The 26,821-nt window shown below is 39.9% G+C and overlaps 1 protein-coding gene across 22 annotated transcripts in view; it reads left to right on the top strand.

Moving 5' to 3' along the window:
• Window positions 1-26,821, top strand: part of LOC120955000 (small conductance calcium-activated potassium channel protein) — a 134,064-nt gene that overhangs the window by 43,727 nt on the left and 63,516 nt on the right. Inside the window, exon 1 of one of the 22 annotated variants that reach the window (XM_040375429.2) lies at window positions 15,355-15,754. The exons of the other annotated variants lie outside the window; for them this stretch is intronic. Coding sequence (XP_040231363.1) covers window positions 15,698-15,754 — 57 coding nt within the window. The 5' untranslated portion in view covers window positions 15,355-15,697. Of the gene's footprint in view, window positions 1-15,354; window positions 15,755-26,821 lie in introns of those variants that run through there. 22 annotated transcript variants of the gene reach the window in all.

Below are 26,821 nucleotides of genomic sequence, written 5' to 3'. Positions count from 1 at the left end.
CACAGAAAACCACCTCAAGCTTACGCGCACGCAGGGTCGTAAAAATTGCTACCTGGCCCTTTTACATAATCGAAACTTAATGAAAAACAAGTCACCTCCTAATGGCGAATATTTTATGGTCTCAAGCCAGGATCAAAGCCTTCCGCTTACCATGTGAACACTCTTACCGGACGGAATTCCACCGACCAGCTGTGTATTGCGTTGAACTTTCCCAAGGTTTGCCCTCCGCATTGCCATCGGTCTGGTTTGGGTCAATGGTATGGCTGCTACATTGGTGACGGTTCCCATCTTACGAAATCGATCAGCAGCCCGGAAGGTGGAGGGTGATATATTTCAACAGCTGCCACTGACTGCTGGCCTGAAAATAGACTGTCACTGTCCCTGTTTTCGGACCAAACAGCTACGCACTAGCAAGGAAGAAATAATTAGAGCACCAACTCTTACATCTAATTAATGCGTTTTTTTGCCTAAGCGATAGCTGAATTCGAGTCATTTGAATCAGAATTTTTCAGCTAATAACCAAAAGCCAAAAGAACAAGAAAACAAACATACACAATCATACACATACACACCTTCCTTGACGGTTAACATTAACACATAATATAGCATAGTACTGTCTGTCCTATTGGTAACCTATAACTTGGATGTGGAAGGTGAAAAAAACTACTCTTGCTTAACCGTGTCCTATGTAACTGAAATGTAAAGCTCACTCTTTTAAAAGATGTGAAGTATATCCTTCGCTGTTTCCAAATTCATTTTTCTCAACTTTGAGCTCACGCAGCGAGCCGTCGACTACGTTTTTTTTATTTTTCGGTTGGTTTACTGTTTCGATCCTTTCGCCAAATTATTACTCCTACGAAATGGTTGCGCCAATTTAAAAAAAGTACTGCCAAACACCAAAACAAACAAAAAATAAACTGAAGCACTTCTACATAGATACATACATATTAAGCGATGCATGTAAGGGCATGGACAATCCGAAACATTGACCAGTCGAAACCATGGGTAGACTCGCGTAAAATACGTTGTAGCGAGAATTTTTCATATTTTTAACCTTTAAACCATTCAAAGGAGATTATTTCACCTCACAAATTCCTCAGAGTCAGAAAGCTGAACGGTTACTTACAGTCTACCAGATAGGAAAAGAAAATGGGGCGAAAAACTGATGCGTGAATGGCAGCAAACGGAATACGCGATTTGTAACACGGCGGAAAATTACGTCGGATCAAGATCGGATGGCAGTAGCAGCAGCCGGCAAAATCGAAACTCACGAAAGACCCGAGCAAATCTGCTCCGTCTGTTGGCAGTGGTATTAAATTTTATGTTTCATGTGTTTAATGTAAAATTTACGATCAATCAATGGGCCAGTTAGTTGAGGTTGGTGCACAATATCTTTTTTCCCCTTTTTCGTTTCAACCAAAAGGGGTCGCTGTTTTTTACGCCACGCATTGTAGGTCCCTACGCTGTTTTCCACTTTAAATGACCGTATTGGTTGGAGACGGGAGCAATAAATATGCAACATCCTACCCCACAATGAAGCCCAACTCTTGCGGCATGATGCAATATGAGCGATGGGATGATGACATAGCTGACGGTTGTGGTTTTTTGTTTTATCTCGCACCACAGCCGTAGCACATCCTCCATGGCCGAGGTAAACCCTCTACATAAAACAGTGGCCGGCGATACTAGCCGGGTTTCATGTGCAATAATTATTTATGAGTTACAAAAAATCCGTCAAGAATACAATTGGTCAAGTGGTTGAGGTAAAGCGTTATATGCGATGTGGTTTGCTGTATATATTATTTGCTTGCCACCCATATTTGGCCATTCAGTTCAAAGACATTTGCAATCAAATTGATGTTCCTCTGCTGTGAAATATTTTTTGTTATGCTTCTGTTGCTTCTGTTAAGGTTTAAGTGCATCTGTTACCTCAATTACATCTCCTAAATGGCCTCCTCTTCTCTCAAGATTATTTCGAACGCGGTGCAAGATCTTGTTGGGTCGATTTCGCGTTGGAACCAACCAGAAGAAGAAAAAATACTTCAAAATGTGCTGTTTTTGCTTCTGAATTTACGTGGCTTAGTATATTATTGGAGAAGATCTTTTTCTTTGCACTTGAGTACGATGCGAAGCAGCCAAAAATAGCCCACCGACCGTGTGAGCAAAAAAGGTGTAACAGACGGCGGAAAAGAAAACGGCCCCTCCTCTCCGAGCCCCTTCATACCGCACGCGATAAACGAACGACCAAAAACCATACCAAAACATTTCCTCCACATCAACAATGTTCGATGATCAACGAAAACAGCGATCAGCGAGTGAGTGAAACGATCTTGAGAGTAGAGGGAAGAAAAAAAAGCAAACAAATGTCGACATAAAAACGCACACCCAACCCATCCAGCCCTGCTAAACGGATAGTCGTGCCACAGGCAAACGCCGCTTTCCGTGCCAGAGTAGTCGCTCTGATGCGGTTGCGGTGAGTGTGAATGAGGCGGGTTGACTGTTTAATGTTACATCGTTGCATAAGTGATGGGCAGGTCAATTAATTAATAATCACTGCTGGGTGGGTAGCAACCGCATCATCACGCTCGCCAGTTACAGCATGTGAGAGCCATTGGCTTTCCGATGACTTCCCCTGGAGGAATTAGCAAAGGTGCTGGAAATAGTTGCCGAACACGCTGTTGTTGCATAAATGTTTGCACTCTATTGGAGTTGGAGCGCAAAAAGGACTTTGCTGATTAGCTTTTTCGCACGGTTTGATAAGTAACATGCCTATCAAAAATCTTCTCAGAAGAGTACATTGAATACTCGAATAAACCTTAAAAACGCGCCTTGGCACGATGCTTTTTACTGAACGCGATGTTTATTGTTATGTATACATTCTTTAAAACAACACTGTATTGTTTCCTAGAGTGTATCTGTTGCCAAAATTAAAATTTTATATCAATTCTTTATACATATTTAAATGTTGGCCTGTTTGAATATGTCTCGCAGTTTCAAGTCGTCCTATATATTGTGTGATATTGCCACTTCGATTGACTTATTTATATATAACCTACTTGCTTTATACAACCATCTCAATCCCAATCAATAATATAATGTTAGGAATCATGCTAATATTGTGCTAAATTATTAAATAAATAATATAGACACAATAAACGACTGCCCTCTAGCCTGATAACACAAATCAAATCCTTTGGTTGCTTCCAAGTTATCACGGACATGAACGATATAATGCGAAACGGAATCAACAACCAGTAGTAACGATACACACGAAAGCGATTGTAGTCAATAAACAGTTTAGTTGTAGCCTACCTGTTCCCAATACCCCTCTCCCTCGCCCTCCCCCTTCACCAACCAATGCTTCCGCTATTTTTATCATTCCTTCCTTCCACCAGAGGTGCACCTGAAGTGCACCCAATCCCATTTGCGTACTTGACCGTCGGTATGAATGAGGTGGAAATGCATGGCACAGCGATACGATGGGCGTCCGCTTTCTAACTCTTTTCTCGAACCTTTGAAGAGTTCGAGTCCTAGTGGTTTGCAATGAGTTATGCGGTAAAGTGGAAGTCGCGGTGACGTTTGGCTACCCCCGAGCCCGAAACTCATCGGTTAGGCAAGGTTGTGGGGATCTAAAAAAATATATAAACTGGCTTAATAATTGAGCACACGTTATGTAATGGTGGAATCAACAGAGGAGGTTTCTCATCCGTCCAGTAAGGGGGTACGGTGGAGCTAAAAGGGAGAAACTAAAACTCAACCTACCATCGATCGGAACCGTACCCATCTGTCAATGTTTGTAGTTTACTGTTCGTGGAAGCCTGCCCAACGATGGCACGTCGTTGTAAAGTGTCTTTTCTCCCAGTTCTATTGATTTTCTTCCAATTACGGTCGAGTGGTATCGGTGGCATCGTGAATTAATTAGTGTAGCCCACTCACTTCTGCTCCCAATCTAATGGAGCAGCTTTTTATCCATAAAATCAGCTGGATTGCAAACCGTGGCCGCTGGCATTAGGGGACAGTGTAGTAAGATATTTTGTCTATACGATGAATTTTCTTCCTTCGAGTTTTAACGGAGTTTCATATTGACAATTTTTAAACAAAGCAAATATATTATGGTACTTCGCTAAATCATACGCTGAACCATTCATACTCAACATTACGTGGTGATAAATCACTTACTTCTTACTGATTGTACGTACTGAAAAACCATTATCAATAAATCATTTCTTACGTAAAGCAAACTGTTCTACTGCCATGACAAAGAACGAATGTCAATCTCAGACCATCCACGCTTTTTTAAACATCTAACTTTTCCGGCAAACTTTTATTTTTGAATCTCAAAAACTTTTACCACCATCTGTGTCATCTTTCTTGCGCTCATGTAACTTGAGCTTTTTTTTCTTCTTGTAAGTGCTTCTCCCTTGAGCAACACCTCAACTCACAAAACGTCCTAAAAGGTAATCCAGTCATTAATGGCTATCGCGCACCAAGGGAATGTGCGATCATTTTATGCACCATTAAACATAAAATGTGCATATTTTTCGTGTCTGCCAGAGGACAATTGAATTTTTTCCCTCCGTTTCACACTGCTTCTAGTTTAAATTGTAAGTGAGTATGTGTGGGATCCCAGGAATGTGAGAAGATCATTTTATTTCTTATAAAGGCACATCATTTCACAGGAGCAAAGGAAAAAAAACGAAACAACCAAAGTGCACCGGTTCAACCGTCCACGAATGAAAGTTCCTTCCATTATGATGAATCAAACGATGGCGTCGTTTTTTCATTGATCCAAAATGTTCCTTATTTCATCTTGTTGTAAACTATATTGAATGGTGGTCCTTCAATACCAAATTAAAGAGATCGATTTTTGAAATGAACAACCACTTAAGCAGCTGTTCTTGTACATGTAAATCATACGCACATGAACGTACATCGGTGTCCATCTTTGCTGCACTTCTAATTCCATTTACTGGACACCACCGAAGTAAAAATGGCATACACGTATGCTGACCCACATTGGGCAAAATTTGCTTCGGACAGGCAGGTTTTTCCTCGATTTAACAAGCTTCCTGACAATCGTACTGTCATACCGCAGTTATTCCGCACGGTTGCACGACTAAGTAACGGTTCACCGACCCGGTACGCCTGTGACATGTGTTATTAGCATACTACGTGTCACGCACCTGGCCATCCAAAGCAGATGGGCGCGATTAGACGCAAACGGCCTGCCGTGGTCATGTGCGCAACCAACCGAAACGGCAATTGTTATTGTAGTTATGTGCAAAAGATGCGGACAGTCTGACGCATCCTCCTGTCTTGCGCGAAACTAACAAACTACTTGATGAAGACTAATGGCCAATCGTGATGGATTCTATCCTTCTTTCCTCACCAATCGGCACAGTGCACACATGGGATATCCCTTTCATATACGTCCCATTCGTCATCGTATTTATGTGAGTCATGCTATTGCATACAGCATTAAAAAAGGCAGAGAAATTATTATTTTTAGACTTTTGGGCACTGAGGGAACGTTACGTGTCCGTCGTTATTTTTTCTCGTTCACTTTCAGACAATCCTATGCAACGAAAGAACATACGGTGGGGTGCTGCACTGTTACTCATTTCAATGTTATATTACATAGGCCCGTACTGTTTGCTAACACGTCTCTCGTGACTGCAATTCCATAACGGTTGTACCAGTCTCTTCTATTACAGTACGGCACGGTCTGACAGCTAGACGAGGTAAACGTGCCCGAGACCTGGTCGTTGGCTTAAGGTTATGCTGAACGCCATAGGAGCAGTAAAAAGAGTGCACAGACAGCAGCAGTCCTTAATTAAAATACTACAACTTTCGTACCATTCATTTGAGAGCATTAAAGAGACAAGAAGACAGGGGAAACACCAGACACCGATTCGCAGAACAATGCTATGGGTAGACCGGCAACCACGATCTAATACTATTTACTATTTAACCAGGAACAGTTATGTAGTCGTTCTAATTAGTTTTAGTTTGTACAGACTAACGATGATCAAATAGCTGCCAAAAAATGAAATTATAACTTAGACGGTAGCACATCACAACCCCCGTCTGTTTTTAACGCTTGTACCCACTTGCCTACGTCCACTGCGTAACTATTCCGAAGGTGCATTACTAGGTACGTCACATCTTAATGGAAACACGCTGACGCGCTAGTTAGGAAAGCAAGCACGATGAGCCAAAGGAAAAATGTTTATTTTCGGTGGTGGAAGGAAAAACTAAAGGAATGTAAATCTTTCTGACATTTTACAACTAAGTAAAGTGTATAGACAGCAGGACAATACATCAATTTATTCCCAGCACTTGTGCTGGTCTATGCCTATAGGCTAATATAGTCAAAAAAGAAAAATTATCAAACGTAAATGGTAAACTTTTGCTTTGGACCAGAGAATCACATTGCAACGAGACAAAATGTATGTTTTCAACGGGGTATTAACATTCTTGACATTCTTGGGATAAAATCTTTTTAATTTACGCTACAAGCTTTACGGTCATTGCCAGCAGTACGCAGGGTAACTAAGTTTGTACCGGTCTTGTATCATAGTATCGAATAGTTAGCCCGTATGTTAAGTGCTGCATTTCAAACGGTCATCAAGATAATTAAAATTGTTCCGGCTAGGTGGCCATTCTCTTAAATTTATGTATGTAGTATAGAGGTTTCCAGCACTTAATCTAATTTCCAATGTGCCTGTTCAGAGAGGGTGCCGTCGAGTCTACTTCCCTAAAAACAAGTTCACTTCCTTTAAGAAAAACCAAGAAATTATCCTAAAATTATGAACACCCCTACAAACCCTTTAAATATCATAACTTAATATTACCTGCAGTTTACTTTTAAGTATAGTAGCACGTTTGAATCATTTTTTAATCGATAAAAAAACAATAAAAAAAGTTGAAACATTGTTTAAATGAAAAAACCTACTATATTGCGAAAAACCAATACACAGCTTGTATAACGTTCACAGTCACGAAACTAAAACAATAGCGAAACAAAATACCTGCATGTAGTAAATTGATTTTATGCTTTTATAATTTTATGATTTTATGTGTTGGCAAAGGTACATGTTATGGGGATTGTCCGTTAATTGTAAACGATTTTAGTCGCCTTGAAAAGAGCCGAGCGGGAAGCGTAACAGACAACGTTTCTACGTCTCCTAAAGCTGGTGTCGCCGTTCCGTTGTATTCACTTTACCTTTAAGTGATGAGTTCAATAATTTGATTAATTTACATTAAATAGGATAAGCAATCATACAGGGTTCTCCAGGAGTTCTCATAGCTGTGGGACACTTTATTCATTCTTTCTAAAATGAAATGAACTAAATGTAACGAGAATTGGACTCTACAGCACTCTTTTTGGACAAATCAAATAGGAATTTTCAAGAATCCTGTCCAAAAAGGGTACTATAAAATTCACTTCCCACAAGAAAGAGCCAAGGAAGTGTCCCACAACTATGAGAATCCCTGGAAAACTCTGTAAAACTTAAATAGCAACACTATAAAATTATTTTCCTTAATATTAAATTTGTAAACTAAGCTAATTTTATTGTGCTATAACCTGGGTCAGTCTCATATTACGGTTTTTACCTTCCATTCTCCTTGACGTCAAATGTTTGAATTAAAGCTTTTCTTTTATTCCCACTGTCACATTTACAAAACACTTCAGCATCTTATGTTCATAAAAAAATATCTAATTTAGTACCCATTAATCCCCTCTAAAACCCATACACTCCGAACATCAGCCTAAAAAAATATTATTTTCCGAAATCGAAAAAGTTTGAAGATGAAATATAATGAAATTGTTCATACTGCGCGGATACTTGCTTCGTGACGTTCTCACTACCAACAAATTTTGAAAGTTGGCGAGGTACAATTTATGACCATAGTAAATGGTCTTTTTTTCTGGTGACATTTTCTGTTTTCCTCTCCAACAATTGGACAGTTGTAGGCTACCCACTATATGGGTGGTTTATACAGGTAAGAAATATTTATCATAGCGTTCTATTTCGCTACAAAAGCATACGCTACCACACATCGAGCATGCGAGGGCTCATCAATTGTGAGGCTTTTGTCGGTTTTAACAAGACGTAAGTTTCCCATTAGTTTCTATAGATGGTTCATAAATCACCTACCATCCGTTTTCAAATGCTCGCCGTCACCAATCTCGCTGCAGTTGACGAAACGTTACTGGAATAAAAACTTCAACGAGTCGGTTCGGAGTGCCGACCGCACCATCACCGGCTCTCGTAACCTGTTCCAAATGTTGGTTTCGCACAAACGTGCAAAATATTGCTACGTGTTGGCCCGTACTGAGCCGACGTACGGCACGTGGGCGATGTCGAAGCGTACATCCACGACAAGAACATGCCGCTTCGATGTCACACGATACACATCATCATCAGCTTGGTGGTGATGGTGAGATGGCAGGAAAATATAAAAAATAAGGACACACCAACAGCAGATGGCCAATCGCAAACCTTCAGCGTTCAGCGGATGGCAACAGATCATGCATTTGCCACATTTTCCTACCGGTCATTGGGCACGGCGGACGGGATCGGAATGCTTACTTGGTTGCGTTTCTCATTCCATCGAGGCAACATTGCGGCCAACGACGTAGCGGGATAAGATATTAATAAAACATCTTTATGTTTACTCTCACTCACTCCCACTGCAACTCAAACTTTCCCATCGAATGTCACTAATGCGTAAAAGGCATAAGTGTAAAGAATTGGTGCTCTCGTTCTGCTTTCAACGACCAAACCGGAACGTCATGTGACCATCGCCAAAGTGGGGAAAATGTGGGTCATATTCGGGTGATATAATTTGACGCTGTATCTACACGTTCCTGTAAATTGCATACCATAATAATAACAAATGACGAATCTTGGCGCACTTTAAGAATACGAACAAAGGCCAATCTATACAACCCACCATAGTCGTGGTAGAGGGTAACCTTGAATTTAGCTTCAATATTATTCTTTGCCTGGAGAAATTTACTATCATTTTGAAATAGTTTAAATTATTCATTTTTTATTACTTTTCTACAAACTAACATAGCTAAAATCTACTTACAGCTTTCGACAAAATAGAGAAAAACCGTAAATCCAATCAAATTAAACTAATGCCTTAGGTGTTCATAAACTTTCACTCAACCCATCACCGCACAAATAGTAAGAAAGATGTCTCATTTATTCCGTACGGATTTTTCGACTTCCTCGAGCCTCCTTGTGACTATAAAAAAAATACTACTCCATCAAGACAGCAAAAAAGGCTAACCGATCTCGAGCTTCGTCTTCTCAAACTTTGCACCTTCCTTCCACCTGTTTGTTTGTCCTGACAAACTTCTTCGCTAAACGAGTGTAGCTGCTCTTGCTAAGTTTTCCGCAAGCATGACGATATTTATCTTTCGTAAGGCTTGCAGGTGTGCGCCAGCGGCTAGCAGATTAGCATAAATTTGTAGTTCAACGTTTTCTTCTACCTAAGTCAAACGGTCATCCTCCGTTCACCACAGCAATCGTCCCGCGTGCCCATCCGTCCACAAAATTGTGCAGAATAGCTTGTTGCCAATGCTCTCAAACAACTTTCATGCACCACCCACCATCCTGAAGGTGATAATTTCCGGTGGAACACCACCGTCTCCGTTGAACGGTCAAACCAAATACTCCTTTCCGTCATATCGAGGCAAACGCCATTTAGAGAAGCTGGGCGCCACGCATCGCTCGTTGTCAAAGCCGTTTTACCGCCGCGGCTCACTACGGCCGAGATTCAATTAGCGCTTAAATTTATCACTCAATTATGACTTCAGCTCTGCAATAAGCAAAACAATGATACGGCTTTCAAGCGACCGGTTCAGGCGAACAAAAGTGGCCTGAAGGGTCCAACGAAACCTCGGCGGACCGGAAGGATCAGCCACGTGGAGAACGATTTATATGTTCTTTTAAGGAATGTCCTTGTTCTTATCGTAAATCGCTTAACTTTTCGCGAGAAATCATTTACACCTCTAATCTAGTCCCAGACTAGTATGAGTCTACCAGTTTTAGTATGCGCTAACATCAAACGGGGAAATAAAAGGCGAAGTTTACAAACAATGAGTTTGGGATTGAGCGATTACTTGCATTCCCAGTTTTTTTACCCTAACTTGGATAATTTGGCCCAAAAGTTTGCCGAAATAAGTTTTGATGGCCTTTTTTTTTATTTCATACATTTTACTTGTTTTTTAAAAAGCTTGGAAAAATTGTTCAAAATTTGGTGCGTGAGAAAATCTTTCCAGCTTGCGAAAACACTATAATTATTTAAATTGCTCCAACTCCTCGTTGCCGAGCGTTACAGGAAGCCTCCTATCGATGGGTCTATGGCAATATTTTAACGAGGAAAACCATCTACATCCCCCAAAGAGGCGTTCTGTGTATCTTTGCTGATTTTCTTTTTTTATTGCTTTACCTAAAATAATACCCATCTCAAGTGGTTCATGTTGATGCGACAGTGAATGGAATTGACAGATTATCATTGTTTACTTTGGATTATCATTATTCATTGTACAAAATAAATCTAATAGAAATGTTTTTAGTATTGATTTGCCGTAATTTATCAGCGATGTTTTTTTGCTGTATAGGCTGCCTTTGATTGTGTAAATTTTTAATCTTTTTATTATAAAACGTTGTACCTATAAGTGAACAACATTTTTAAAGTTTAACATTTATACAATATTTACCATGTATTATATTTACTCTCGTATCAAACTATAGTTTTCAGGATAACACATACAAATCAAACGCCATGCTCTGAGAAAAAAAATGATTCTTATCTACAAGGCGCCGTTTTATTTGCTTTATCCCATCACGAGAAAATTACATGCGTACCATTTTTGTCTAAACAATACATGGAAAGTCTAAATTTTTGGAGTTTCACCTCCGAGCGTTTTCGAATAGCAGAGAGTAGGTACGCAAACGCAATCAGACGCGCGGTAATAAAACCGGTGTACACATGCCGATGAAACATCGGCAGGACCCCATCGGGTCTTGCACGAGTACCCACCACAATAGACACTTGGCCTCACCTCACCGTATGTTATATACGAGAGGTTCCAATGGTTGCGTCTGATTCGCGCAGTTTCACTTATTGCTAACAATATTGCTGCTTCCAATTTCATCCCTCCTTCGCTTCTCGCATCTTTCCATTCAATTTGCGCCATTTTATACATCAAGCCGTGCGCCATCATCATCATCATCGTTGGAACCCTGCTCGAATGACCGACAGTACGAGAGCGACATGTGAAGAAGTGTATGTATGTATGTGTGTGTGTGTACATCAAGCACTCTGGTCGGCACATTCCGCGGGACCTTGGGATGTGTCTGCAGCCGGTAGCAAAATTTCCTGCAGCATCAGCGCCACACAGCAATAGCTATTTTGTGTCCAAGAAAACAAGTCCACCACAGACACTACTCCCACCAAGCTGCGTGTGTGTGTGAATCTGCGTAGGGATAAAGGAAGCGTAAACGAATTCGACGAACCCTGATTGCGTTGCCCCGTGGGAAAATGGGTAAATGACTGGGGAACTACATTACGCCATCGCCTCCGCCAGATACCGGGCGATATTTGCGTTCCGGTTGTCCGCTCCTAGCCCTTCTTTTGTGTGCTCGCTATGAAGCATCCCCGCTGTACATGAGGGTAGGAAGAAACTACCAGCAGCACCAATATGTACGCGGCGCCATTTGTTATGTGTACCATTTTCGAAGAAGCCGTTCGATGACAACATTTTACCAACTCGACAGCTTTTCGTATCGGGAGGAAACAATACATACAGCCCGTTGCAACGACAGAAAATCACAGCGGGAAGCGAAAGAGAAGGCACGAAGCGCAGGTCAGGTCATCAGAATGAAACTGATCGTGACCGCAGCTAAAATGACAGTTTTGCCCAATAACAACTGTACCGAACAGATGGGCAGGCCTGGTCCAAACATTGATGGCAACGCACGATGGAACTGTCATTTGCAATTGTTGACATTCGCTCTGACAGCTTCCAGGACGCGTTTCCTGTCCAGCGCCGGTGTCGAGCTAACCATCGCTCATCATTTCCGCACTATGAATTGTCATCGTCCAACGGTCCGTATCAAAAAGGAATGATGTCTTTTCTGCAAAAAAGACCCAAAGCAACAACAAAAAAACAAAATGAATCACAAAACGTGTACTGAACCGAACCAACGGACCATTAAAGATTGTGGACGCTGTGTGAAAAGCCTATAGTATGATTTCCGTTTTGCTTAAGCTGATGAAATGCATGTCACCCTCATTATTCATTTCATGCTGAGCTCCTGTAACGTAGGTTGTGATGGAAAATGTGCTCCCAAAATAACACAACAATTTTTTTTTTCATTTTGCAAAAAGGCCATACCTTGGAAAGAAGCTTTATTACGACAATTCGAACAAACGTCACTATGGTTTTAAAGAATACCAAATCACAATACTGAAAGCGTTGAAATGCAAATTGAATGTTTGTTTAATAGACAAATGGTCATCCTATCCAAAACACGGCGCCCAGATTACCAAATATCCAAATTAAAAAAAAAGTGTGCATGTGTGTACTACTATGCATATACGTCCACGTGTATCGTTAGCCATAGCCATTCATAGTTGTTTTTTTTTTTATTTTGGCAAACTCGTAGACACTTCTGTAGTCTTACAGCAATTGAATGGCTTCCATCCGTTTGCTGGCTTCCGAAACATGTACCCATATACACATAATGAAAAAATCAACTCAGATCACGTGTCGGAAAGCGGAAAAACGAGGGTCACGAGGGTCATATCATTGAAACCATCGAAGTAGTCATTTTTAGGTTTTTTCTTTGCTGGACAATACGTTCAAGATGTTGGAGCTTTGTTTGGAAAACTGTTCCATCTTTTGGCAACCCTTTTTGTCGTTTAATCCGATTTTCTTTCGGTCTTGCGTCTGATTTTGTTAAGTCAAACCATACGTATAACGTTGGCGTTGCCTTGTTGTAAACCGTATCTGTGTCAACTCGGTACACATATACTGAATCGTACTCTATCCAATTGAATGTATCATGATACGCTGTCAAAGTTTTACCTAGTCAGAGAAGAAAACTACTGTCCCGGTGATATTATAAAATAATCCAACCATACTAAAACCATCGAACAATCCTTCAGTTTCTTAGCCCTTTCGTCATCGGATCATCTTTGTATAGAAAGTCATTTTTCAAAGACATGGGAAGTCCGAAAAACCACTTCAATCAGCTAAAAATAACTCAAACCACCATATCGACTAAGGATGGGGAGACAGCTGGGTGAGATTGAATGCATATTTTTTACATCCATTTCAACCCTTTGCCTCGCTTTCCCCTCTCCAAACTAACTGGAAAGATTGTATTTGGCTCTGTATTGTAGAGGACCTTTAGCCGAACCTAACTGGTCCATGGCGACAAGAATTATGTAGTTTCATCCAGCCGACTCGAAAGCTGATAAGCGCCACTTCATGTTTATTTAGATTAGAGTTTAGTTACCCTCCGTCTTGTTAGCCAGTGCTTCCTTCATTGACCTTTTTGCCATACATTCACACCTTTGTGTGGTCGTACGAAGCTATATCGACATGCAAACAAGGGTTGTGAATATTGCTTCTCACAAAATCCGAGGCTCACACGCTGACCAACCACTGATAGCAAGCTCATAACTTATATTCCGACCTTCTTCATCGGCTGTGTTTACGACGCGTTCCTCCAACGCAGTTTTCAGCCTGCAAGCAACTAGAAACAAATATTGATGTGGTTCATGAGTGCAAATGGACAAACTTTATGCATGATTTTGGGATGAAATGAATATATGACAAAATTTTCGCTCCCAGTAATGTGACAAATTTGGCCAACTAGGTGTAGCTCCATCAACGAGTGTACCGATATGTTAAACATTGTATTCCTACTACCACAGTCCGGCAGACGTATCGTCCGCAATATCCTATCCTAGGATAACACCAATAATGGGAGTGCAAAAACATGCTAAAATTTAAATAGCCACATCATGTAACTAAAGCTAGATTTCAATAGCTTACTTCATAATGCACTACCAACATAGAACACTTCCACTTTTGAACATAGTCGAAACGAGAAACTTGTGCCGAAAGTGCCTGAATGTGTCTGTAATATAGCTTCAAACAAAGCAGCACAACTTAATGAGCAGCTCAACTTTGGCGACTGTTAAGGACATCCTGCAAAAGTCCCAACGATTTTATTCATTCAACCAGGAGCTATTCATTGAAAAACAATCTTGTTGGCTAGTAGCTGCTATTCAGCTAGTTGTATGGACAGGTCCTTTATCGTGCTTATAAGCTGCTGATGAAGTCTGTAAAGACACTTTATTGACGGGTGTACATATTTCAGTCAAGTAAGCTAGAGAAATTTCTAGAAAAAAATTAAAACTAGCTCTTTAATCATGCTCTAATAGACACTTTCTTAACTTTTTCGCATTTTATTGATTTATATTAACTTTTTATATAAATTACCTTGTGTACATTCCCCTATTTCTGTCTTCTTCGCATACATTGCCATGCAAAAATTGTTCCAAAAGAACCAATTTACAAACCTATACAACTGTTCCCAATGTACGTAGTGTGGTTTTTTCTTACCTTCTTACGTTCACATCAAACAAAAACCGTACTTACACTATCCCTTTGTAGTAGAAAAGTTATGTAATGTCGAAATCCTTCTACTCTGTTGCTTCAAATTTCTCGTGTAATCCAAGTACATTTTCATCCCGTGTTGTTGCTATTTGTGTGTGGTTTGTATCCAGTTTAGTTAATAGCGTCGACACGAGACATGTAATACAGGCGAAACATGCAGCAAAAGAAAACTATCAAAATCTATGAATGCAACGTCATATCTGCTGTGCGAAAATGATTCAATTAAAATGTAATTATCAATATAGATTAAATCGTGTGCTTTCCCGCAAACCAGTGCATTCAGTGGCTATGATTTAACCCAATTACACAGTTTACGTAATTTTCGTGATAGGTTTTTTTCGATTATCAACAGTATAATGTAAGTTTTGTTGATTGTAAGTAATTCATAAATGATAAATTTTAATAACCTCTGTGGAAGCTGCACGATCAGAATAGTACGAAAACGATGGTAAGTCAGTGGAAAACATTCAAAAATATTTGCCAGTTGTGCAATTGTGATAAAGTTATCAACTGAAACAATCTAGTCACTTACTTTGTTCAACAATGTTTATGTACTCATTCTTTTTACAACAAAGTGACCAGGGACTTGCTTTTTTGTAATATTTTTAAAATTTTCACACAAAACTTTCATTTCAATTACGTACCAATACGTAGCGTTCGTGTGCCCAAAGGCAATTAAAAATGCAGCTAAGATCGAACAGTAATTTTCCCAACCGTTGAAACATGATCTCGAGTTATTCGAACACAGTGCTATTCCTTTTTGTTTGCCAACCAATGTACTGAAATACCGAAGCAGTGACCGATTCAAGCTCCGCTAAGCAGCGAGCATACTTTGACGCGATCGACCGTTACTCTTGTGCGGAGCGGTCTAGCGCTGGCGACACACCGTGCACCCATTGAAATCACACTGTTACGCCTTGACAACGACAGACACAGACACGTGGCAATCAGCCCCAAGCAAACAACCGACAAAATTTCAAAATGGCCACCAAATACGGCACGCAAATACTCTACACCCGTTCGCGTACCACCATCAAGGTAAGTTTACTTCAACGGTAGCATACGAGAACGTGAAATTTCTAAACTCCCACAAGCTAAATGTTTCCATTGTAAGGTAAATCTATGTTTGGCATTCCAAATTTCAAAACCATACTACAATCTACTTTCCACTTTCCACCCATTGTTGGGTATCCATGTTTGGATCGTTTAAATTTTGCTGTATCTTAAGTGGCTAAGCAAATTGAGTATTATGATAGCAAGAATTCCTACCCTATCCTTCTTTGCAAACGAATTCGTAGTAGAATGTATCGAAATCGGTAGCTTAGAATCCAGTCAATTCAGAGCCTGTGTGAGAAACAAGAAAAGATATATTACATTTCCTGTTGAAGTAAACTTAATCACCTTATCTTATCAATTAATAGACACACAATATATAGAACGATACAAAAGGTATGTAGCACACAAGCATTTGTTAGGAAGATAGTCATCATCTATTGAGTTATTTTAATTGCGATGCATAATCAATGCTTTCTATTGATCGATTCAATGCTTGTTAATTTTAAGTCACATTTAACACAAAGCCATACTCGTTGCTACATTTTATCACCTCGCTTATAATTATAGGTGTGGCTACTGTTATCGATGCTGATACATGATTTTTTTTCTTTTTAATTGTATGTACTACTATACTGAAGGCTTCAACATGCTATTAAGAGCAAACATTCTTTTTTAATTGCTAAATCATAACCATTTTAAGTCACTACGAAAGAATTTATGTTCGCATTTGCGCATAGTTTTTAATAACAGCTACACAAATTGAAAGTATTTATATTAATACATAATTCTGCATTTATTTATTTACATTAGTGTTTTATTTACCAGTAAATCACTTTTATTGGCTATACGATCGTTTAAATAAAATATGTTTTAAAGTTAAAAGGTTTTTCATGTTTTTTTTAAACTTTTAAGCCAAACCACAAATAAGCCAGCTATTTCCTTACATACAAACGGAAACATACAGAAAACTAAATTGCCAGAATGTATTTTCAAACCAATTGCTTTTTAATCTGGTTATAATCGGTGAACCCCCTTTTAATATCACGCTTCCATTGAAAGAGGCAGCAGGCAGCTTTTAATCCTCCCTTTTTTCCAACTAAAACGCAAGTGTAAGAGTGTTTTAATGAAAAAATCAATAACAGTTAGTCCTTACTAATCCAGTGCGCAACCATAATGTCACGAAACTTATCGCCCAATTATTCTAGCTATCGGTCGATAGCTTCCCTTATGCTTGAATGACTTTGAACGGTTTCTACCCTTTAATGTACTTTAAACATTCTTGTTCAATAGTTTCCTGCTTTTAATAGTCCATTTGGAAACAATGCTTTTCTGAAAGTTTTTTTCAGAATGCAAGAGAGTGCAATTTCAATACGTTTCTATTCGATTTGCGTTTCGCCAGGGCTTAGTGAAATGGGCTTTTAAAAGCAACGCAATTTTGTCGCACATCGTAGACAGTCGTTTAGAGGCTATCACCATTTTTCTGCCAGATTGTGCACCGATTTGTTTCACTATTGTTATTTTTGTTCAATCAATTCTTTCTACCAATACCATTTCTATACTGTCAGAACTATTTTAATTCGATCAATGCTTTCTCATAGTGGTAAAATGAACGAGATTAAGCGATCCATATAGGAAAGAAAGGGTCATGAAGCGATATTGTTTGGTTTTAATTAATGTTTATCTAGCTCGCAAGAACCCGTTTTAGGAAACCATTCAGAATAAAACGGGAAACCATTCAGTTTAAATTTGTATTTATTGCAATTACTTTCACTTCGACTATGCGGAGAGTTTCCAATGTAAAACTAAAGAAACCTGATTGAGATAACAATATACTCACCATGCCAGAAAGTTTAAAGATACAACTTGATTGCGAAAACTAGCCCAAACTATTCTTGTTTTAGTTTATCTTTATTTGTAAAAAGAGAATCGCCTTTCCATGCATTCGTCATGCCAGCTTTCCAGAATATCTAAACTCGAAAACAAAACAAACTACATGAAACACACCGTTGGCAATTGCTGCTGAGCGTTCCAAAAGGTAACTATCCGGTACCATGTGTGCCTGGAAGCTAAATCCGGTAGCGAGCAACGTCTTTGCCAACTTTCTCGCCCAAAGATGAAAAGGGAGTAAAGTTCATAAACAATTTATTTTCTAGCAGAGGTGACATTTTCTATTATCCCCACTCCCATCGTTCGATTTGTTTGACTTCAAACGGACCAGCGTTATGCTGCCCTGTTTCATTGGCTTTTTGCTGTTTCCCCAGGGAGCCGTATCCTGTGGGTAAGGTTACCATGCCCGCCTCGGGAGTGTGTAGGCAGGATTTGCAAGTCGATCCCTGTTTCTTTGAATTGTTTTGTGATTTGTAAGCGTTAAGCTCGCAACTGGGTGCTGGTTGTTCAGATTTTGTTTATTTTTTCCCTCAGTATTTGGAAACCATTTGGCACTTCATCCTCCGGGAGTTTAATTCAACGCGATTACAAATCTTGCAATACAAATAAAGCTGCACAATGAACCAAAAAAAACCTTCAATTTTATTCGGAATAACAAAAAACCGGCTCACATTAAAGCGCTGAGGCGAAAGCATACCAGTTCTCGATTCGCGCATGAGAGCTTGGGGTTTACTGGTTGTGCTGCGAGGCATAAGGTCGTTACAATTTATCGCTCTCCGGTCGACTTTTTCTACCGGTTTACGGGTACCGGTCGGTGTTCGATTATTCACTATTTTTCGCGCTCCATTCACCGTACACGATGGACGACTTCTTTCCATACAGCCGTCCGAATAACGCTTCTACTGAGCACGACCAATAGCCAGAAAACCCCTTCAATAAGCTTCAATATCATACGCAAAATCGTTACCATTTACTGCCACAATCATCATAACAATAATTTCTTCTTGCACCATAACTTTGGCCTGTTTGTTCTCAGTTTCGTTCGTAAGATTCGGCTGTCATCCTATACCTTCTGCTCCACGCATTCTATACCCACACACTGCCTCTAATCCATGACTAGGATCGCTTTGTCATCGTCATCTACATCGGCATCTTTAGCTTCGGACGCTGTGCCGTCAAATCAAGCCGTAAGTCGTTCTACGCCAACCACACCCCATGTAGCACAAGGAGCGCAAAACAGAGAATGCAAACAACAAAAACACACCGATGAAAAAAGCATCACCGATGAAAGCTTGCCACCATCGGCGATCCGGCTACCCTCATCCATGATGCAATGAGATAGTGTGTGGCTTTAGAACCTCGGCCCCTTTCACGACCTATTACCATAAATTTTGGCTCAAATGAAACTGGAACCATAAGATGAGAGGCCAACGGCGACGCGATTCACTTAAATTGGCGCAGACAAATGAAATTGTAGCCCTAACAGCGACGAGTGTCTTTGTAAAAGACACCCCCATAGATGGTTCGCTGCTCGTGGCACAACGACAGGCTATGTTCCAGATAGCTATCGGTCCGGAGCTCAAGACAGTATCAAATAATTTAATGGGTTCCTTGTGTGTTTTTATTTGCTGTTTTCCAATCCAAAAACAAGCCAATGGTGCGAAACGCAACTTCCCGCACGATGAAGAACTCACAGTTTTGTTTGCTTTTTTATGGTACAAGATTAGTTCTTCCCCCATGGTTTTCCGTTTTCCCCCATCCCAATAACAGCAGATTTGTGGAAAGCTTTAAAAAGCATATTCGTCATGAAACACCCAACAAAGATCTCCTTGCACAAGCTCATATCTGTTTCGTTTCATTGGATAAAATATTATAAGTGCAGTTTGCATTAAACATCGTAACCAATCTTGAGTTTCCTTGAAACTTTCTTAAAACTACTCATGGACAGTTACAACAATTCGTTAAACAGACGCACTCGTAGTATGAGTCTGCTGAGACAAGGTGAACACAAAATAGCTTTTCAGCAACTCGGCTCCATCTCCTTGATCGGGTCCTCCATTTTCATTTTCTTCGCTAAGCTCTGCAGGGCGGTAGATTGTTGAGCGAAATAAATAAAGTCATAAATTTCTGCTACCAATTTCGTTTGTAGACTGGCTCTAGCTCCCTGGATAGGAGATAATGCTTCCGGACAATTCTGCAGCTGATTGTATTGCTGGTATTGGTATTGCTGATGCTACTGTTGCGACTGTTCGTAAAACGGTGTTCGTGCTCAGTTTTGCGCATGGCTCAGCAACGACAAGCAAACGATTCGACCTCAATCTTCCGTGCCAAGCTTTTGTTTCTATTTTGCAGTTTCTATTTTTTTTTTCATTTCCTCAAATAACCGACACTGCAAAGACACAAACTGTCGAGTACTATCTCTCGCGAATCGTCTTCTTACTCAGACAACGACCAAAACGAGAATGAACGCGTACCAATGTGCAACCATGCTCAAAATCAAAATTCAACTAATTGTATACGCAATGATGGAGCGATTCGCCACTGTCATTGCCCTGTTGGCCTTACTTGATCCCTCCCATCTTCACCGTGCCAGCACCAGAATTAGCTGTTTCCCTTTGAACCCAACGACTACTCGCAGAGGGTTGGAATCACCCCGTAAATCTATATCCATCTAAAAATATCCAATTTCCCCACAGCTCAATTGTAATACTCTGCATCTCACTTCCACATACTTTTCTTCACACTTCTTCAATCTTTCTGGCACATCGTTGAATCACGAAAAGACGAAAGACCATAAATTCTTGAAATTTAGAACTGTGTCACCGTTTATGACAAGCTCTGGAGTTTTTTCTTCTTCTCATTTTGGCCTCTTCAAGGCGCTTAGTGAACGAGACTGAACAATGGCGTTCATAGGGAGGCGAAAGTCACTTAAAACTCCACATTCTAACCATCCAAATGCAGGAAGCAATAAACTTTTCCCTCTCACTCTGAACTGAATCGATGCAATCAAACAGTATAGCATAATAAAAATCATGAATCCCCATCCGACTTTCGCGAGAAAGACATGGCGCACACTTGTTTGGAGGGTGAACTCTTGACGAAAAAAGACATAAAACTAAGATTTCCATGCCAATCCAATTCCTTACTGACGTGAGACTTTGCCGGAAACGAGCTATAAATCATTTTTCGAAGGTAATGTCGATCGAAGCTACCCATATCTCATATATAAAAAAGAATAAGCATCCTTTATTCGATAGCACTAACACCAGTTGGTATTTCCTGCGTTCAAATTGGTTACGAATTTCTACCGCTCACGCTCGCAAGTACTCCGCTAGTACTTCCGTGCCTACGCGTTACTCACGACAAATAAAGTTGTAACGTTAGAATTGAATTAAAACCGTGTTACATTTTCGTTGCTGCCCGCAGCTTATCCCACTTCAGCCCACTTGCTAAGTTCCAGATGATCTTTCTCGACAATTACAAAAAGAGCGGAATGAACCAATGTCGCCTGGAGATCTACTACCACTATCATCGTGCCGGTCTGCCATTCCCCGTAATGCCTACGTGAAAATGTACTCCACGCGAAGTTGCTCTCACAACTGGTCGCGTGACTCGAGAATCGTTAGAAAGTTTATTGCTCTTCCCTCTGTCCAATGCAATTACTCTTGGCAAATGGAGTTTTCGGATTCCCATAATAATTTTTGCCTTGTTGTTGCAGTTTAGTCGCTTCCAATGTCACCCTGTTTTTATTTTTTTCATTTTTGTTCAACATTGAAACACTGAGAGAAAGTTCCTACGAAACTCCAGTACTCTTACAAAAAACCCGTGGCATCTAGTTGACCAAAAGTTTTGCCAGATTATTACTGTCAGCCCTACATGGGCCAGCAACGGCTCATTGGTCAAGCCCGGAAGTAATCTATATTGTTCGGGTAACCTTTTACCCCTCATCATTCCCATTTATACTCATTCGAGGTCGGTAAGAAGCTAGGACAACAAAATCTAACGCTTGCACTGCTGCCTCCGACAATTCGCCTTATAAAGAATTTATGTAACAAGTATGACCTGTATGGTTGGACAAATTGTATCATGTCCGTTGGTGAAGCTGGATTATGGATTACATTTGTATTGCACTTATTATGAACGATGAGCTCCAGATTTAGTTCAATGCTCTTAATCCCTCATCAAAACAATAAACTCCTAAATCTCCATGTTCAGTTTTATTACCGGGATTTCAAGAGCATTTTGCTTTGACAAAAGGGTAATATTTAATTAGTTGTCTGCGTTATATCGCCAAGCTGCAAATGCACACTTACCGCCATCAGACCATCAGTTTATCACGTGCTTAATACCAGGGGCGCCATTAAAACAAAAAGCCAAACTCATTGTACAAACCCAGCACAACCCCCCCCCCCTCCAGCATTTGGTTTGTTCGCTCGACATGTCTGTGTCTGAACTAACCTCGTCCCAACCGAATACTTTGTTATTAGTCATTGTGACAAAAATTAATGTCCCCATCAAGTGAACCTATTAGATGCTAATATTTGCTACACGTTGGTTCGTGCACTTGACCTGACCAGACACACCAACTATCCGGGGACTGAAATTCGTATGAATTAATCAACAAAAAAGCCTTCCAAACATTGGGACAGTAGGCCCTTGGTTGTTAGGCCAAAAAAAAACACTGAATCCACTCCGCCAGATCACTTGGCGGGCGCGGTTATACTCCCCAAGGGTTAGATAACGATTAGTCGAAGGTCAGCCGAGGATGTTTAACCGTGGTCATTCATGCGAAGGATACCAGCAATTACGAGTGTATCGCTGCTGCTGTATACCTTCCAGCTACACGCCACTTACATTCTGCCATTTACTTTGGATCGATGTGCCGGACGTGCGCTACATTCGTGTCGCTACATTTTATCATTAAATTTCCAGTTTACCAAACGGTGAGATGCTACAGAACCGGCCACACTGTTTCTCATTTAGCCGGATTGAGTGACAATTGCAGTAATATTGTTTTCGTGTAGATATTTTCGCTGCAATCGCTCCGTACTGTCAGCGAGATGTCATAACCTACCGAAAAAATCCTGGTTTCAAGTGTTTGCTTTCCATTGATTGCTTCTTGGAGCCGCGGCTATTCACCACTGGGCAGCATTTTTTAATCCGTTAGGTTGTCACTCAACGTCACCTTGAGTGAAAGTTCTTTGCACACGAAAGCACCCGATAGACGCTGGCTAGTGGTCAGCGTCATATAACCCAGAAAGCGATGCTTGGTCCGGTAACAAAATTATGATTGATTGACCAAGACTATATATGATTAATGGGTTTGATCGGGGTAAAGCTAACCAGCAAAAAACACAAAAGTTCACTTTGCCACTCATATTTTCTCTCACGTTGATTTAGTGGTTAATTGCGCGGATGTCTAACGAAATTTTTCATCCTTTGTGTATTTGATTGCATTTGATTAGAAATGACTTGAGCTGTTGGAATGATGATATGACTAATCGACGATGGGATGGCCCTTTAGTTTACCCAGGGTTATTTATCATCACGTTTTCTTTTAATTATTTCGTTTCAACGTCGATTTTTTATTCAACTTGATTCATAACTCATTAAAAAAATCAATTAAAATTAAATTTAAATACATTGTAGTATTAATATATTAAAATAAATATATGATAAAATAACCCCCATTATGTTAAGCCAATGATGGTTTTTAAGCGACTATACTAACCAGCAATTTGGTTGACTCTAGTTTTGAATGCTCGTTGAAGTGACTCGTGTATTCAAGTCATTGTTTAATATTTTCTGTACATTTGATACTCTCCGACCCTCTTTGAACCTAACCGTAAAACTCTTCAAACTGGCCATGAAGCGCATCGTCCACACCATGCAACATACATGCTGTAGAATCAATCCTCAAAGTGAAACTATTTTCGTGTGTAAACTTTGCTCCGATAATATTTCAACCAACACCGTAGTGCAACATTTTTCACTCGGTTGAGTGACTTAATATCACTGAAAACTATCACCATCACTTCATACGAAGGTATCGCTCTCGTGATGTGATATAACGTCGGACCACTTAATGACTCGAGCCCTGTTAAAATAACCGGCAAAACCCCACGAGAGCCACACAACCTTTCTCGGCCAAGTTTGGCCACGTTGAAGATGCCAACTGATTTTAATAATAAACATCAGCATGAAAACTGCTTTGATAAATGGTTTATTAAATTCTCCGTACGCGTTTCACATACACATACAATCACGCAGCGCTCCTTTTGCTTTGCCCAGAAAACAAACAATAACTATAATAAACGGTATGGTACGTGTCATTCATGTATTCTGACACTTGCGGAAACTCTCGGGCAACTTTCTAATTAAATGAAAAGTGTTTGCCGCAATGCCATCAACAAAAGTGGAAGCAAAGTTCATTTTTGCTAGCAAAATTTATAAACTATGAGGGACGAAAGATAAACAATCTACCTCTCAGAGTGCCGTTCATTGTCGAATTTTGTTAAATGAACGGGATATGGCATCTAGCAGGACCTTTTCCTCCGTCTTGTCTAATTAAATCAAGTCGGCTATCAACACATCACCTCGCAAGCATATCAACAACAACACGCTTGACCTACATTAAAATTTCAACATCTTTATAATTGGTGGCAAAAGAAAGTGGCATCATACGAGCCACTTCCTTCCATTGTTTTCATAATATTTAATTCTCACAAAACACGTGCTTATGGTATACGTCATCCAGGAAAGGATAATCGTTTCAGCACATTGCCTGTGCGATGACATCTTGTAACCATATTTTACCACGCAATTGATCCTCCATAAATCCCACCCGCTTAAAGCTTTCGCCCTCTTCGGTAAGCTTACTAACAACCGCTGAACCAGAGGTTCATTACTTTGCATTCAACCATTATATGCGGTAGATAAGAGAAACCACGCTGGCACCCCAAAAGTCGTAAATTTAATTTATGTACTTTAAACCCGTACCACAGTGTTGACAACGGATCGTTACTCGTTACGCCTTAATAACTTCGGGGCGGTTGGCCGAACAAACCGGGCGCAAGCCTCATGTGCGGTTGAGAAGTAATTTTTATTTTCATCCCATAGGAAACTTTTCATCGTAAAACAATGAACCAAACAAAAAAATCCCGTTGTGTGTGAATACAGGACAACATTGCGTAACAAAATCACTTAAAGTTGTATGTGGAGGCTCTTTCCTGACGGCCTGATCGACATTGTGGAAAGTATATAAAGTTTTGTTTTTTAATTATAGATATTCAATACTGTCTTATTTCAGACACTTTGAAGTGATTGAGTAAACGTCTATGCCGACAAACAAAAACAACACAAGATATAATTAAAATCGGTTTAAATGTATTCAAACGGTGCTTAGTTCAATGTGAGTGTATGTTTCACTGCTTATTGCTTTAGCAACTCTAACTGTAACATTTCACAGCTATTTAATTAACACCATGTCCTCTGATTAAAATAATTCAAACCATGTGAAAAAGGGTACTTTAGCTGCATTCCTAACTAAAACACATGTAAAGGAATGCATGCAAAAGTTATCATTGGTTGGTGACTTTTTCCAAGCAAACAAACATGTTTCACCTTCATCAACAATTAATATTTTCTTCCAATTCAATAATCCCTGCAAGTAAGCACTAAAATGCTTCTGTAACCATATGCATCATTAAATATCTTGTAATTTTACCCATCACCAAGCAGTGCCTCTACAACGATGTTTTGATAGTAACATCCAAAAACGCATCTCCATATTAGCAAGGAAACTTTACAACTGTATAAATGTGACAAATAAAAAGAAAACAAAAAAACCAATGCTACATTAACTAAAGTTTGCTTTTTAGCGTAGAAAGTTACTAAGAATCGAAAGCAAGTGCAAGTAATTACTAATACTCAAAAAAGCTAAAACAAGAAGAGTAGTGAGAAGAGCATCCGAAAGAATAGAACCAACATTCTAACATACCACAACATACCACAAAGGGAAAGCAAAATGACTTCTTGAGAGCAGAGCATGAGAACGAAGCTGACGGGATGTTGTAATGAATGATAACGAGATTCCACATTTTACTGCCCGTCCTTTTAAGTTGACCCATTCCCTTACACCGCTCGCTCCCAAGTTCCTGTCATCGCCATCACCATTGGGAGGTGTCGCGTTTACCTCCCCATTATCCTTCTTCTCATCTGGGTTCATCCTTTTACTGCTCTGTTGTTGCCATAGTCCGGCACATGACCAACACTCAACATCGCCAGCGCGAAAGAACACGCTTGATGGGCCAATGGGATAGAATAAAACTTATCAGCCCCATTCTCCGGAGGGATGTTGAAAAAAAACACTATCCCAAACGAGCTTCCACTGGCTGTGCCTTATTTTAGGTACCAGTGTGTTGAGCCCTTGCTCTTTCTACAAATGATTTTCTTTCTGTTTCGTGTGGTAGGTTTATATTACGCACCGTTCGTTCACTGTGAAATCATTTGAAAATGTTATCGATGGGCGTGTGACGCTGAATTGATGACGGTTGTGAAAAAGAATGCGTATTCTGCTCTTCTATGTATAGAGATAAAATTTATAAGATTCGCCACTATCCATTTTCTAGAATATCTGAGAAATGTGAACAACAGGGCTATCCAATGCTCCAGCTATGCTCATTGCTTTGAAATAATTTGAAATAATATCACAATCTTAATGGTAATCATTTGTCTGCAAGATGTACATGTACGTTTTCATCTTATCTTGAAAACTAACTGGAAAATTGAACCACGTGCAATAATAACCACCATATCCTACTTACATATCTAGAGCTACAACTGCTTTGCGGTTATAGCCTGCCTTAAGAGTGTCCGAAACCGCTCAAAGTCTCGCGCTTTCGTCTGCCAATTCTTTATTCGACTTACCATAATATACCATAATATAGTTATAACCATAATATCATAAACAAAAGATCATTACTTTTTAACGTCGTTCCTTTTCGCAAAATTTACCTAAATTACTTAATACTATAATGAAAAACGATTTTTTTTAACAAATTGCATGAGAACATGCTTTAATTAGAATACCATTACAAATGCTCTACGGATCAACATGGGGAAAAATGTATGCTCAATGCCATGTACAACAAGCATTGGATA

This window comes from Anopheles coluzzii, chromosome 3 (genome assembly GCF_943734685.1).
Source record: "Anopheles coluzzii chromosome 3, AcolN3, whole genome shotgun sequence".
Lineage (NCBI taxonomy): Eukaryota > Metazoa > Arthropoda > Insecta > Diptera > Culicidae > Anopheles > Anopheles coluzzii.
This window is presented reverse-complemented; position numbering and strand designations above follow the sequence as displayed.